The sequence below is a fragment of the Triticum dicoccoides genome, chromosome 2A, assembly GCF_002162155.2.
Source record: "Triticum dicoccoides isolate Atlit2015 ecotype Zavitan chromosome 2A, WEW_v2.0, whole genome shotgun sequence".
NCBI classification, from domain to species: Eukaryota; Viridiplantae; Streptophyta; class Magnoliopsida; order Poales; family Poaceae; genus Triticum; species Triticum dicoccoides.
The window spans coordinates 733,224,981-733,239,237 of NC_041382.1; the positions used below are offsets into that span (position 1 = coordinate 733,224,981).

Consider the following 14,257-nt stretch of genomic DNA (forward strand, 5'->3'; position numbering starts at 1 on the left):
CCCCCTGTTGCTCCACCGACGTTCTCCTTCCTCCTATATATACCTACGTACCCCCAAACGATCAAATACAGAGCCCAAACCCTAATTCCATCGCCGTAACTTTCTGTATCCACGAGATCCCATCTTGGGACCTGTTCCGGAGCTCCGCCGGAGGGGGCATCCATCACGGAGGGCTTCTACATCAAGTGTGAGTAGTTTACCTCAGACCTTCGGGTCCATAGTTATTAGCTAGATGGCTTCTTCTCTCTTTTTGGATCTCAATACAATATTCTCCCCCTCTCTTGTGGAGATCTATTCGATGTGATCTTCTTTTTGTGGTGTGTTTGTTGAGACCGATGAATTGTGGGTTTATGATCAAAGTTATCTATGAACAATATTTGAATCTTCTCTGAATTCTTTTATGTATGATTGGTTATCTTTGCAAGTCTATTCGAATTATCAGTTTGGTTTGGCCTACTAGATTGATCTTTCTTGCAATGGGAGAAGTGCTTAGCTTTGGGTTCAACCTTGCGGCGTCCTTTCCCAGTGACAGTAGGGGCAGCAAGGCACGTATTGTATTGTTGCCATCGAGGATAACAAGATGGGGTTTTTATCATATTGCATGAATTTATCCCTCTACATCATGTCATCTTGCTTAAGGCGTTAATCTGTTTTCATGAACTTAATACTCTAGATGCATGCTGGATAGCGGTCGATGAGTAGAGTAATAGTAGTAGATGCAGGCAGGAGTCGGTCTACTTGTCTCGGACGTGATGCCTATATACATGATCATACCTAGATATTCTCATAACTATGCTCAATTCTGTCAATTGCTCAACAGTAATTCATTCACCCACCGTAAAATATTTATGCTCTTGAGAGAAGCCACTAGTGAAACCTATGGCCCCCGGGTCTATCTTCATCATATTAATCTTCCAATACTTAGTTATTTCCTTTGCTTTTTACTTTGTTTTTATTTTACTTTGCATCTCTATCACAAAAATACCAAAAATATTATCCTATCATATCTATCAGATCTCACTCTCGTATGTGACCGTGAAGAGATTGACAACCCCTTATTGCGTTGGTTGTGAGGAGTTATTTGTTTTGTGCAGGTACGAGGGACTCGCGCGTAGCCTCCTACTGGATTGATACCTTGGTTCTCAAAAACTGAGGGAAATACTTACGCTACTTTGCTGCATCATCCTTTCCTCTTCAAGGAAATCCAACGCAGTGCTCAAGAGGTAGCACACGTCCATAGTTAGAATAACAAGGAAAAACTTCATATGAATTGTTTCCTGTGCATCAGTCCGGTGCCTTTTGGCCAGGCATCAGGAACCATGTAATTAAGAAACCTCTTGTGTAACTCAAGTACTCCATGCAACTAATTGTATCACGGACAATTTAAAACCTGGAACTAAACAGTACTCTATTAGACATGATTTGAGAAATCTTGAGAAATTTTCATCATGTTAAATGCCACATATATGGGGAACATATTAATAGTGCAGGCATTATTGTACCTTATCTGTATGGTGAAAGGAAGAACGGTTTGATATAATAAGAAATTTAGCATATTTTTTGAAAAGGAGGATTACCCCCTTCCAACTAAAGAAATTTAGCATATGTTCAAAGCAACAATGTAAGATACAACATTATGTCTGTGTACATAAAAATATAAACAAACTCGGCTTGTTTCCATGGTCAAAGTGGCTTGTCTCTCGCGTACAGAGTAGCGCTCATAGATTTACACATGTACACATCGGCTTTTTGTTCAAACAATAGGGATTGATCATTGGACCAAGCTGGTTGGGTGTTCATGAGAGAAATACGACGGCTAGAGAAAAGTCTTGCACCACTGCTCCAGTTTCTTTAGTTGGAAGTCTCAGCGGGCGGCTGATCCGCTTAAATCATGAGATTAATTTACTAATTGACATGAAAAAGGATGTTATATTGCAGCTTGCAGGGTGGTTGGAAATTAAAATCGGAAGATATTAAAAGATTGGGGAAGAGAGTGATTGATGAGAGGCAAGATTAAATCGTGGCCTTTTTCAGATTGATTGTAGTTTGAGTGAAACTTTGACGTACATGATGGTTACCTCTACAAAATCCACAAATGAACTGAGTCCCCAAATCAAACAAAAATGTTTCTCATCTGTTTAATAAATATCACACATTACATATAATATAATTAAGTGGAAATATCACAGTAAAAAAAGTTCTGGGAATTTGATCCGCAGCCCATATTGTAAGGAATGAATCACATCCTCCACTTTATATGTGAAGTCTTTGACGGATATTCAAAGGTTGTCTGACAATCATCACACACTTTTTAACAATATATGTAGTCCTATTTAAGACGTTATATGCTGAAGAAACAACAACCTGAATAAAATCTGGCTAGCGGGATTAACCAAACACCCGATCCTTCATTGAATTTATGGATCCCGTTCAGGGATAAAAAGAAAGCCCGGGGGGTGAAGGGATGGGTACCGGTGTCACTGGCGGTGGCGGGGACGGTGTAGCCGCGACAGAGGAGCTTCACGAGCCATGCCGTGATGTTGCCCGAGGCGCCAGTGACGCGGACCACCTTCGCCACCCCGAGTGCGATGTGCAGCCTCGTCGCCCATGCCATCGGAACGAACGTGTAGATGAGCATGCGGACGATGCAGTGGCTGACGAGGGGCACGAGGTGGCGTGTCGAATGTGCCTGTTAGCAGCCCCCGTCGGTGCCATTCTGCCATTGCAGCTGCGACCGCACCGAATCCGCAGCAGCCTGGACATGGGAGCACGCATCCTCTTGCTGTCTAGGTAGGCCGCGGAGGGAGAGGGTTGGGGGCTTGGGGTGTTAGGCGGGGGAGAGGGAGGGGCAGCGACTGAGGAGGAGGAGAGAAATGAGTTGGAGGAAGGTGCGGCGCCGGCGTCGGGTGTCGTCGATGGGGGCGGCGCACGGCGGAGGGGCGGAGCCTGCGGTGGCAGCGCGCGGCGGAGGGGCGGGGGCGGATGTTGCCAGAAGATTTGTTGGATGGGCTGAGGCCCATGCTAGCCGGTTGAGGCATATTGGGCTTCGTTGGGACAGCGATGGATGAATTTTTCTCCAACGACTTACGAAAACTTCCACAAGGATGTGCGGAAGTCAAATTAGTACCACCTTGTTTATATTACGATTTTGTCCATACAAATTATAAAAGCGTATTATTACATGAGAAGAAAGCATAGGTGACGGTAAACCCGATAAAGTCAATCCGTGCTTTATTATACGTAGGTGAAATCCTACGGGTTTAGCGGGTATGGGGCCATTGCCGTCACTACATGCCCTCGACACATGAGAAATCCAGTGTTTAAAGCGAAATAGAATCATGTCTAACTTTTTGTAATATAGTGTAACGAGAAAACTAATTTCCGACTGATCAGAATTTTGCAACATATCCGAACACCCTCATCACCGTCCATCTGACATCCTGCACTCGCGTGTGGTCCTCGCTGTCCTGTTTGACTTCACGATTTAATCGACGTGGAATCAACCATTGTAAGTTGCTGTCTAATTAATGGTAACATGATATTTCAATCTTCTTCACCACTGTAGCAGCAAAAGAAATATTTTTCTTGGAATTTCATGTTGTATCACGTGTTGTTGTTTTCATAAACACTCTCATGGTCATTGCTATTTACTCCCTCCGTTTTTATTTAATTTGCATATTAGAGTTGACTGAAGTCAAATTTCATAAAATTTGACCAAGTTTATAAAAAAATTATAAACATTTATCATAAGAAATCTATATGATGTGAAAGTACATTCAATAATAAATCTAATTGTGTTGATTTGTTATTGCTTATGTTAATATTTTTTATAAAATTGGTCAAAGTTTATAAAGATTGACTTTTAACAAAGCTAATACACGGACTAAATAGAAACGGAGGGAGTATGTGGTAGAGGAAGATCGGTGACCGTGAGGCATGACTCTTTGATGACGTTGCATTTCAAGTAGTGAAGGTGAACTCATGTCTTCGTACACGCTTTGATTTTTTGCGAGAATAATATTGATAACTTCTATGTAAATAACATGATATTTTACAGATTGTAGACCTAATAACTTTCATATAAACATTGTGGTAAGTCTGACCCAAGTAACTTTTTTGAAACATACCTCCAATAACTTATATGTAAAAGACAGATCATAGGAATCTTCTGATGGAGTCAATGAGATTAGGTTCTTTGTTGCCTCATCTGCTTTGCTTATAGAACTAGTAATAATGTATGTGCACGTTTATAGTAGGTAGGATATTAGTTGCACGTTATATTAGGTAAGATATATTTGTTGCACGTTGGTATTTGGTAAGATATCAATTACTTTTTCACGGGAATTGTAGGATATTAATTACATGGCAGATTTCAAGGGATAGCATTGAGTCAAAACATATTTATAACCAATGGCAGTGGTGGGTAATTAGAGTGTTAAACGTGTTTGGTGTTCAACATTGGAGCGATTTGAACCGCTAGATAACATGATTTGACGGTCGAGATGGTTTGGATATGTCCATTTGAATCTTTTTATATCTTTCCCTAATAATAATAATAATAATAATAATAATAATAATAATAATAATAATAATAATAATAATAATAATAATATAATAATCTATCCCTAATAATAAAGCACGGATTGACTCCGTGGGTTCACCGTCATAATACGCTTCTTCCCGTGATTTTACGCTTTCAGTTTGAATTTAAAACATATTCGAGGTGGTACTAAATTTTCGTTATATCTGTTTAGATGCGTCTGGTTTTTGTTTTCCCGTACTGGGCCTCGGCTGATTCGCTAAACTGGGCCTCGGCTGGGCCTGCATGCTGAATTGTGTCCGTCGTAGGCTGGTTCACCGTCGTTTTCTATATCTGGCTGTATGTGCGTGTGTTTGAATTAAAAGAAATTAGAGAAAAAATGGTGGCAGCGTTGGGATTTGATCCCTGGTCTCCCATGTTGGTTGCAGCGCAGCAGACGACTTAGGCTAGGCTCCTAAGCTTGCTAATTAGGGCGTCTGGAACCTTAAGAATAAAGACAGGCGTACTCGGGCCGAGATAAATGGGCACGGTCTTGACGGACAAGGGACCAGGCTGGAAGTTTTTTTCATATTTTTTTACTTATCAAATAGTCCCACCTTGCTATTTAACATTAATTTTTACCAGTTTATATACGTTTTTAGGTTGTCAGGCATCGAGAAGCTGCTTTGGAAATTAAGCAAAGAAATAAAGAAAGGAAATAGACATTCTTTGCATAAGAAATAAAGAAGGAAGATGGTAATTATGTAGAGCCGGCAAGAAAGGTAATATGTATTGAATAAGAAATAAAGAAGGAAGAAAATTGATGGTAATTATCTGGGCGCCATATTAATCGCAGGAGTAATTAGCAGGCCTAGCAAAAAAGGAAAAAAAATAATTGCATGACAAAGAAGGAAGAAAATTGATGGTAATTATCTGGGCGCCATATTAATCACACGAGTAATTAGTAGGCCTAGCAAAAAAGAAAAAAAAAATTGCATGAGAAATAAAGAAGGAAGGAGAAAGAGAGAGGAAGGAAATGGACGATAATTATGTGGGCATCATGATATAAGAAAAGAAAGAGAAAGAAAAACTAATTAATAGGAGGTGCAGGGGAATCAATGGTAGGTTGCCATGCTTATGAGTAAAAATGATGTGGCATTTTTTAATCTTCACTAAATTCATGTCATTTTTTTCTTCCGTTATGTTTTCTTTGCTCTTATAATCTTTACTGAATTTGCGCCAAATTTGTAGCACATTGAACATGATGTTTGCACATACAATCCTCACTAAATTTATGTCAATTCTTTCTACCGTTCTAACACACAGGCATATATACTATTTTTAATATATAAATGGAGGTATAATATTATTGGTCCTCCCATTTCGTATGTCCATGGTGTTTCCTCATATTGAGCTAGGCTATTCTACCAATCGTCTGTCTTGGGCCACTTGGCCTCTACCACGTTCGCCCGCGTAACGTTCGCCCACGGTGCCCTCCTAACATGTCTGGCGATATCTCACGGAAATTGCCCCAAAAGTTACAAAATATTACCCACCAATACAACCTACTCCCCCGTTCCTATATATAATAAGTCTTTTTAGAAATTCCACCACAAACTACATACGGATGTATATATATGTATTTTAAAATGTAGATTAAATTATTTTACTTCATACGTAGTCTATATTGCAATCTCCAAAAAGACTTATATTTAGAAACGGATGGAGCATAAGTGATAAAAGAAGGTTTTACACAAGGGAATCCCCTGCCTATGCCGGCCCATGCAGTAAGGACCACGTATACTGCGCTCTGTGCGCTGGAAGAAGACGCCGCACGCCTGTATGGGCCGCCTATGTCCAGGCGGCCTGTTTTTTAAAGTTTGTTTTTATTTATTTATTTTATTTTATTGTTTTCAATTTTTCTACTTTTAATAATTTGGGATAGCAAAAAAATCTGGAAATTTTAGAAAACGAGAATTTAGCAATAATCTTTTAATAAATCATAAATTGTTTGTAGATTAAAAAATGTTTGTGATTTGGTAAAAAAAATGTTTGCTAAAAAGTTCGTGTATTAGAAAATGTTAATGAAATTGAACAAAAAACGTTCATGACTTCAAAAACAATTTATTCATTCATAAAATGTTCACTGATTCAAAAATGATCATGAATTTCAAAATATGTTCGTTAAATCAAAAAAATGTCCATGAATTTCGAAAAATATTTCACAAATTTCCTAAAAATGTTCTTCGATTATAGAAATGTTCGTCGATTAAAGAAAATTGTTTTAAAACATGCTCACAAATTATTATTATTTTGCAAATAGCATAAAATCTTCAAGAATTCAAAAAATGTTCTTTATTTTAGAAAAAGTACAAAAATTTGTATAATTGTCTAAAAATTTGAAAAATGTTCACGAGTTTAGAAAAAATGTTCATCATTTCATAAAACTGAGAGTGATAATGTATCTTGGTGATGCAGCAAAATGTGGTCATGGCCATTGAAGATTATAGTTTTTTTGCCGTTGCAACGCACGGGCCCTTTTGCTATAATAATAAAGCACGAATTGACTCCGTGGGTTCACTGTCACAATACGCTTCTTGCCGTGATTTTACACTTTCAATTTGAATTTAAAACATATTCAAAGTGGTACTAAATTTTCGTCTGTTCACCTCGCTCCTTAATTTTCGTCCGGTCGTACGTAATAATTCGCGAGCAAGTCTGGGCCTCAGCCCACTGTTATATGGGTCGGCTGCCGTGGCAGCTCAGGAAATACATGCGACCCGAGACAAAAAAAATACGCTGCCATAAAGGATGGAACTCCCGACCAACATCAAATTTTGAAGCTTATGGTGAACCAAGCCACCTAATGATTGTGTGTATAAGATAGGATTCATCCATCTATTAATTAGTCCCACCTCGCTTTCTTGCAACTAACCCCACCAATTTATATTCATCTATGAATTGAAATTAGTAAGCCTCCTCAAGAATCAAAGCATAGGTCCCGATTGCGCTCAAATATGAGAAGAAGGAAAAATCTGGCGGCCCGAAGGAAGGAAAGCAACAATTAAGGGAAATAAAAATTCGTGTGTCTGCCTAAGGAAGGAAAAGATGTGCCTAGGAAAGAAATATGAGAAGAGAGAAAAATCTAGCGGCCCGAAGGAAGGAAAGGAGCAATTAATGAAAATAAAAAATCTGAAAGGAAAGCAATTAACAGAAATAACAATCTGACGTGTGCCTAAGAAAGGAATGAAATTAAGAGGAATAATATCAGGCCTGCCTAAGGAAGGAAATGAATTAAGAAATAGAATAACACTCTTATGTCGGGAAGGAAAGAAATTAAGCGAAAGATTCTTGCTAGGATGGAAAGGAGTATACGATTAGAATTAATATTTTCATACGTTTTTGTGTTATGTGTTATTTAAAATGTTTTGCCTTTTGAAAAATGTTGTGTAATTTTTAGAAATCGTTCATGCATTTTAATTTATTTTGTGAATTGTAGCAGGCGGACGTCACGTCCAACTCACCGAGATTAGTTTTAAAACAATTAGAAATTCACTTGTGGTGGTGTGGTTCAGTCGCAAGTGTAAGTGGGTTTTATTTGCAAAAGAAAAGTGTGAGTGGGTTTATGGTTTAGGCAGTGGCGGAGATCGTCAGCTTGGGATTGGCCATATTCGGACGCAATGTGATCAGATGGACACCACGATCATGGTTGATGAAGGCATGAAAGAGAATAAGCAATAACATGGATGAGGCGCTATGTTAAAATAGATAACGTGCATTTATGAAGGGGTTTTGAGTCGTGTTTATTCTTCCGTAGCAACGCACGGACATGTTCACTAATTGGTATAGATATAGATATAGATAGATTACATGGTTTTTGGGTATTTACTGACGTATTCCTGAGCGACCGTTGCCGATAAGGCCCCAGCGGCCCTCGCCGTACGGGGCCACCCGCAAACAGCCCCCGATCACACACGCGGCGCAGCGTTCCCCGCCATGGCCGCCACCTCCCTCGCCGCCGCTTCGCACTGCCACCGCCACCACATCCTCCTCCCCGCTCGCCCCAGCCCCGGCTGCTTCAACCTCAGAACCCCCAACCGAGGACGCATCTGCCCCGCCTTCCCGTCCGTTCTCTGCTCCTCCTCCTCTGCTTCTCCCCAGCCCACCGCCGGCGGCGAGGAGGAGGCGGAGGATGGGGAGGAGGGGCGCGGGAGGAGGCTTTCGAAGCAGTCCTCGTGGGAGGCCACGGATGGTCAGGGCGACGACTACCTCTACCGCCTCGGGAAGGAGGCCGACAACATGAACATCGCCGTCGGCGCCCGCAGCGGCATCGTCGACGACCTCTTCGTCGGCAAATTCCTCGGAAGAGACTGTATGCTCCCCAGTGCCCCATTGCTCCACCATCCAGTCAAGCCATTTGAGAAAATGTACCACGTACTCCCTCCGTTCCAACAAATTACTCGTCGCAGAAATGGATGTATCTAAAACTAAAATATATCTAGATACATCCATACCTGCGACAAGTAATTCGGAATGGAGGGAGTACTAGTTATGCATCCGTTTAGATAGGCTCTCTGTGATCTGCTCACTTGTCATAATTCAGAACAGTACATTTCTGTGTAGTTCAGCAGTCAGCAAAATAACGACTGGAATTGAAGAGCCTGATAATTTCAGTTCTTTTTTTAACTGAAGAGCCAGATTTTCTAATTCTATGTTCTGACAAATTCCTCGTGGAATGTGGCTGCAGCCGATATCGTGTTCGATTACCGCCAGAAGGCGACGAGGAAATTTGAGTATCTGCAGGGAGATTACTACATCGCGCCTGCCTTCCTCGTGAGTTTGTTTTTAATTCATATACAGCTGCTCTGGTTTGCTTAATTCATCTTCGTCTGTGCTGTTATGTCAGTATCTGATTGGCGGAGATTTGACACTGCAGATTCGTTGTATTACAGGATAAAGTTGGTAAGCATTTAATGTACAAGGAAGTCAGCATTCTTATAATCAGGTATTACAACCTCAACATTTCACAGAATGCATTTCATTTGAATCTGAATCTACATATACATTGTGTATTGGAGTATCCTTATAGTAGACGTAAAACTCAACAGTTCAAAGCTGTCAATGGTCTGGTTACTAACTTCTTTTTCGGGGGAGAGAGGTTACCAACTTTACACAGCCTTTTCAGTATGCTCTTATGCAAGGGTGTGGCAATAACCGAATGTACCTTTATTGGTATCTATGAATGATCAACATACAGTAATCAACTCACTAGGCTGATGCGTTTTAGTTGAACTGTAAAATAATGGCATACAATGTGCACAGCGGATGAAATATCACCAAATCGTACATGCACAGTAGTAGTGACTCTGCTAACCTCATCCTACTTAATATCTAGGCTCCTGAGAGCTAAATGTTTAGAAGTCCCAAAACAATGAAACATCCATTTTTGACTTCTGCATGATATTTCAAGAGTCGAGCGACAGTATTTCGTACAACTTCAGAAGTGGCCGACATGTGCTTAACACTTCTTTTTTATCCTTTTCTCCAGGCACATGTTCTAAAGGAGTGTTTATTGTTTGCAGCGGTCCACATTGTAAAGAACTTCCTTGCAAATAATCTTAATATCAAGATTCCGCTTATACTTGGTAGAATACTCTACTTCTTTTGTTTCTGTGTGCGTGGGTGTAATATGAAAAAATAAACGTGTAGTGTGATTCAGTGTCATGCTTTACCATTTAATGATCTTGAGCAATATTGTGCCATGCAGGTGTCTGGGGTGGCAAGGGGCAAGGGAAAACATTCCAGACTGAACTTATATTTAAAGCAATGGGTGTTGAGCCTGTTATTATGTCTGCTGGAGAACTCGAATCTGAGAGAGCAGGTCAAGAAACAGCGGAACTATTTTATGCTTGTATGCTTTATTTACTCTGACATATGTTTATGTTTCCCAGATTGCTAGTGTTCAGATTAAAAACTGCGACCCACCTTAGTGCTTGGGGCACTTTTCTAGTGCTGAAAGCCAGCCTGGGACGAATTTGCAATCGAGTTTCTTGCTTATTTTCAGAAAAAAAAACTAGCATGTCTGTTCAGATTGGTTAAGTTTTACCTTGCTCAATGAAAGGTCTGCTTATATTAGTTATGAAAGGAATTATCAGTTCCTAAAGTCTGCTCCAAAGTCAAGTCGCTACTATGTTCTGCCAGATCTAGTCCATAGACAAAATAGGAATTGCTTGCTCTTTTGCAGTTATGATAGTTATGATAGGGGATGGTTAGTTGCTCAGATTTTTTTTCTGCTCGTATTGCAGGAGAACCTGGAAGGCTTATACGTGATCGATACAGAACGGCCTCTCAAGTAGTTCAAAACCAAGTAAGAAGGTGTATTCAGCTACTCAATTTCATAACCTGCTTTCAGATTCAGTTTTCTGAGAAGTGACTAGTGAGCATGCAAGAGAATAGTATTTTTAATAATTTGTAAACTTATGCATCAACATACAGTAGTTGATCATTTACATATGTTGACGTTTAGTCCAAACTAGAAAAAATAAGAGGCCCAGGGGCACTAGCACCCCCAATATATTCTTATGAGGAAGGTGGGATTCAGTCCTGGGTTGCTTGGTAGCACCATCATGTGTCCTACTATTGAGCTACCCAGTGATTCCCCGATTGAAATAATAAAAACTATTTAGATAAAAACTGCTAGCCCAAGATTGTTGTGATAGTGAGAAGGCCCTGAACTACCAAAGATGGTACTTGTTACTCTTTTATAATCTTAATAATAAAGTGTTCCATCGTCTACTTCAATGTGTTTATATCTTGCGATGATAAAAATGTTTCCATGGCTTGAGGCTTACTTCTGCTGAGAATCTCACGTGCTCCGTAGTGATTTACTCTTCTGTACCACTACTGAATTATTACGCTAATGTTGCCAATGATTCCTGTGATATTTTTTTCCTTACAAGATCATGTTTCACAAGTTTTTGATGGTATAGGGGAAAATGAGCTGTTTGATGATCAATGACCTAGATGCTGGTCTTGGAAGATTTGGTAAGCCATTTATTGAGCATACTTTGATGGGATTGTTGATTATGCCGAATCTGGATGTCTATTTTTATGATTATGATTTTTCATCAGGAGCTATGATACTTGATTTATTCTTTGTGTGCAAAGTTTTTTTTTGCAAAAAAAAACCTTATTTGTACGTGATTGATTAATATTAGAGTTTATCTTTCAAACATATCAACATATATAGTAGGAAAAACCTTACTTACTATATGTTACTGTTGTTGCCAGGACACACACAAATGACGGTCAATAATCAAATCGTGGTTGGAACATTGATGAACTTGGCAGATAATCCTAACAGGGTTAGTATCGGTCAGAAATGGAGAGAATCTGATATAACACATAGAATTCCAATAATAGCAACTGGAAATGATTTTTCAACACTATATGCTCCTTTGATTCGTGATGGGAGGATGGAAAAGTTCTACTGGTATGTTTGTCCCTGCGTCTGAAGCAATCTTGTTGACAAACTGAAAATTTTGAACTGCGCTATTTCATTTTCGTTATAACTTTGTGTACTATCGTCCACGTAGGCTATGTTCTTCTTGGCATTACTTAACACTACAAAAAGTAAATTGTTTCTTTATTCAACTCTCTATTTCAGAGATTGTCTTGGTTTGAAGATTACCACCGATTTGATATTCTTTCAGTCTTTTCTGTTAATTATATGTAGTTTCATGCTACTTCCATACACCAACTAGGGATATTTTGAACCTTGGTACTTGATGTGTGACCATTTATGCTTAACAGGCAGCCCACCCGTGAAGATATAATTAACATTGTTCACCGTATGTATACAAAGGATGGGTTATCTTTTGAAGAAGTTTCAAGCATTGTAGATACATTTCCAAATCAAGGTACTCGTTTCACCAAAACTGTAACTTCTAGTTTGCAGCATATGAGGCTTATCTGGTAGTGGAATATGCAGTGCTAAGGTCACCCACGTTATTTTGTGCTTCAAATATTTGCCTTGCTGTTTGCTAACATATAAGTTAGGGCTTGATAAACGATTTTTTTTTTCACATAGACATAAGAATGATCAGTCTTCGGTTCTTTAATGCATTAATAACCGTAGCAATATTTTTTGTTGTTTTAAAAAATTGGACGTCTTTGGGAAAAATGATTATTTTCGTATGTTCTCATAGCCATGGGATGTGAGCATACAAGGGAAGGAGAAAGATTTTGGTACTTATGAATCATGTAATTCGCTTATATCACAAAAAATAGGTTGCAGAGTGGCCCTGGTAGTCAGTCTAGAATCTGTACAGCGAGCAATTAGGTTTTGTTATGATGATCCACTAGTCTTTAGATTATAGCGGAACTATTATTGTGTGAAAAAATACCCCCTTCTCCTTTTTAAGTTCTGTTATGTTGTGTGAGTTGTGTAGTTATTGGTTGAAATTGCGTTTTACCTAGCTTCATTATTCTTTCTTTCTGTGGGAAGTTCATACATATTTTCGCTTCTACATTTGAAAAACTTATTCAAGTACGACTTAAACTTGTTGCAGCTCTCGACTTTTATGGAGCTTTGAGATCCAGGACATATGACCAGGCTATCTTGCAGGTACTTAATTTGATTTATGGCATCTGTTATGAGTTCTCATAATATGAAGAGATCCATTGTAATATTCTTATAGTCGATTTTAGAAAATGTTTCCACCTCCTGTTGTCTGTGTGCAAAAGGGTTGTCTTTATAAAGTTTCAGGCTGCAGAACATGCTCCCATTTATTAGAGTTGATGCACATACTTGTTTTTCATTGAAGTAGACGAGAGTCATGTTGGGTATGCAACAACTCAAGTGCTCCCTCCGTCTCATAATATAAGAGCGTTTTGTGTAGTGTCAAAAACGCTCTTATATTATGGGACAGAGGGAGTATTTCGAGATGGCATCTCCAAATGTGCCTTTGGTGTATCTTCTGAAAATATTCTTCAGAAACTACCTAATTAAATGATGTATCATGCTTTGAAACTGTTCTCTAGAAATGGCTAAATAATATTTTTCATTTTCCCCATTGTGTTGCAGTGGGTAAATGACATTGGTGGTTATGAGCAACTAGGTGAAAAGCTTCTCAAGCGGAAGAACAGAGAGAAGCTTCCAACATTTGTCCCTCCGAAGGTATTTACATTTCATTTCAAGCAATGCACCAACAGGATTTTTTTGTGCCATTCTCGTGTCAGTTCTTTCAATATCACCGTGGTTGGATTGGCTGTTCCTTCCTCCGTTAAGAAACCAATCTCTGTCTAACACCCTGATGCGATTTATGTTTTCATCAGCCAACACTGGATGCATTGATTCAGTCAGGGAACTCTCTGGTAGAAGAGCAAGCATTCGTAATGAATTCGAACTTGTCGAAAGAATATATGAAGAACTTAGATGACTAGTTCGAAGCGCAGAAGACAGTACAAAAAGCTACTCTAGTAGCCTACATCAGCCCAAGCCAAGTATTCTTGTTACTTTCAATTTTCTGTAAATTATGCTGGCCCTCCCACATTTTGCCCGTGTCTCTCTGCGGATGAGCTGCATGTGCAACTATATACTCCCTCCGTTAGTAAATGTCACCTCAGTTTCTTCTATTTGTTTCGCTTTGCTGCTAAAACCACGACACTTATTTTGAAAAGGAGGGAGTAACATATTGTAAAAAAGCATATGAAAATATAATACAGTTGCAAATGTCA

The 14,257-nt window shown here is 39.3% G+C and overlaps 1 protein-coding gene across 1 annotated transcript; it reads left to right on the forward strand.

The window, feature by feature from the left end:
• Positions 1-8,445: 8,445 nt before the first annotated feature.
• LOC119356754 (ribulose bisphosphate carboxylase/oxygenase activase, chloroplastic-like) lies at positions 8,446-14,257 on the forward strand. Its single transcript, XM_037623734.1, has 12 exons — positions 8,446-8,891; positions 9,267-9,352; positions 9,472-9,481; positions 10,102-10,164; positions 10,287-10,400; positions 10,825-10,886; positions 11,509-11,563; positions 11,810-12,011; positions 12,332-12,438; positions 13,090-13,145; positions 13,605-13,697; positions 13,856-14,257. Exons 1-12 carry the CDS (start codon positions 8,516-8,518, stop codon positions 13,961-13,963), a joined length of 1,332 nt encoding a protein of 443 aa, XP_037479631.1. The 5' UTR covers positions 8,446-8,515; the 3' UTR covers positions 13,964-14,257.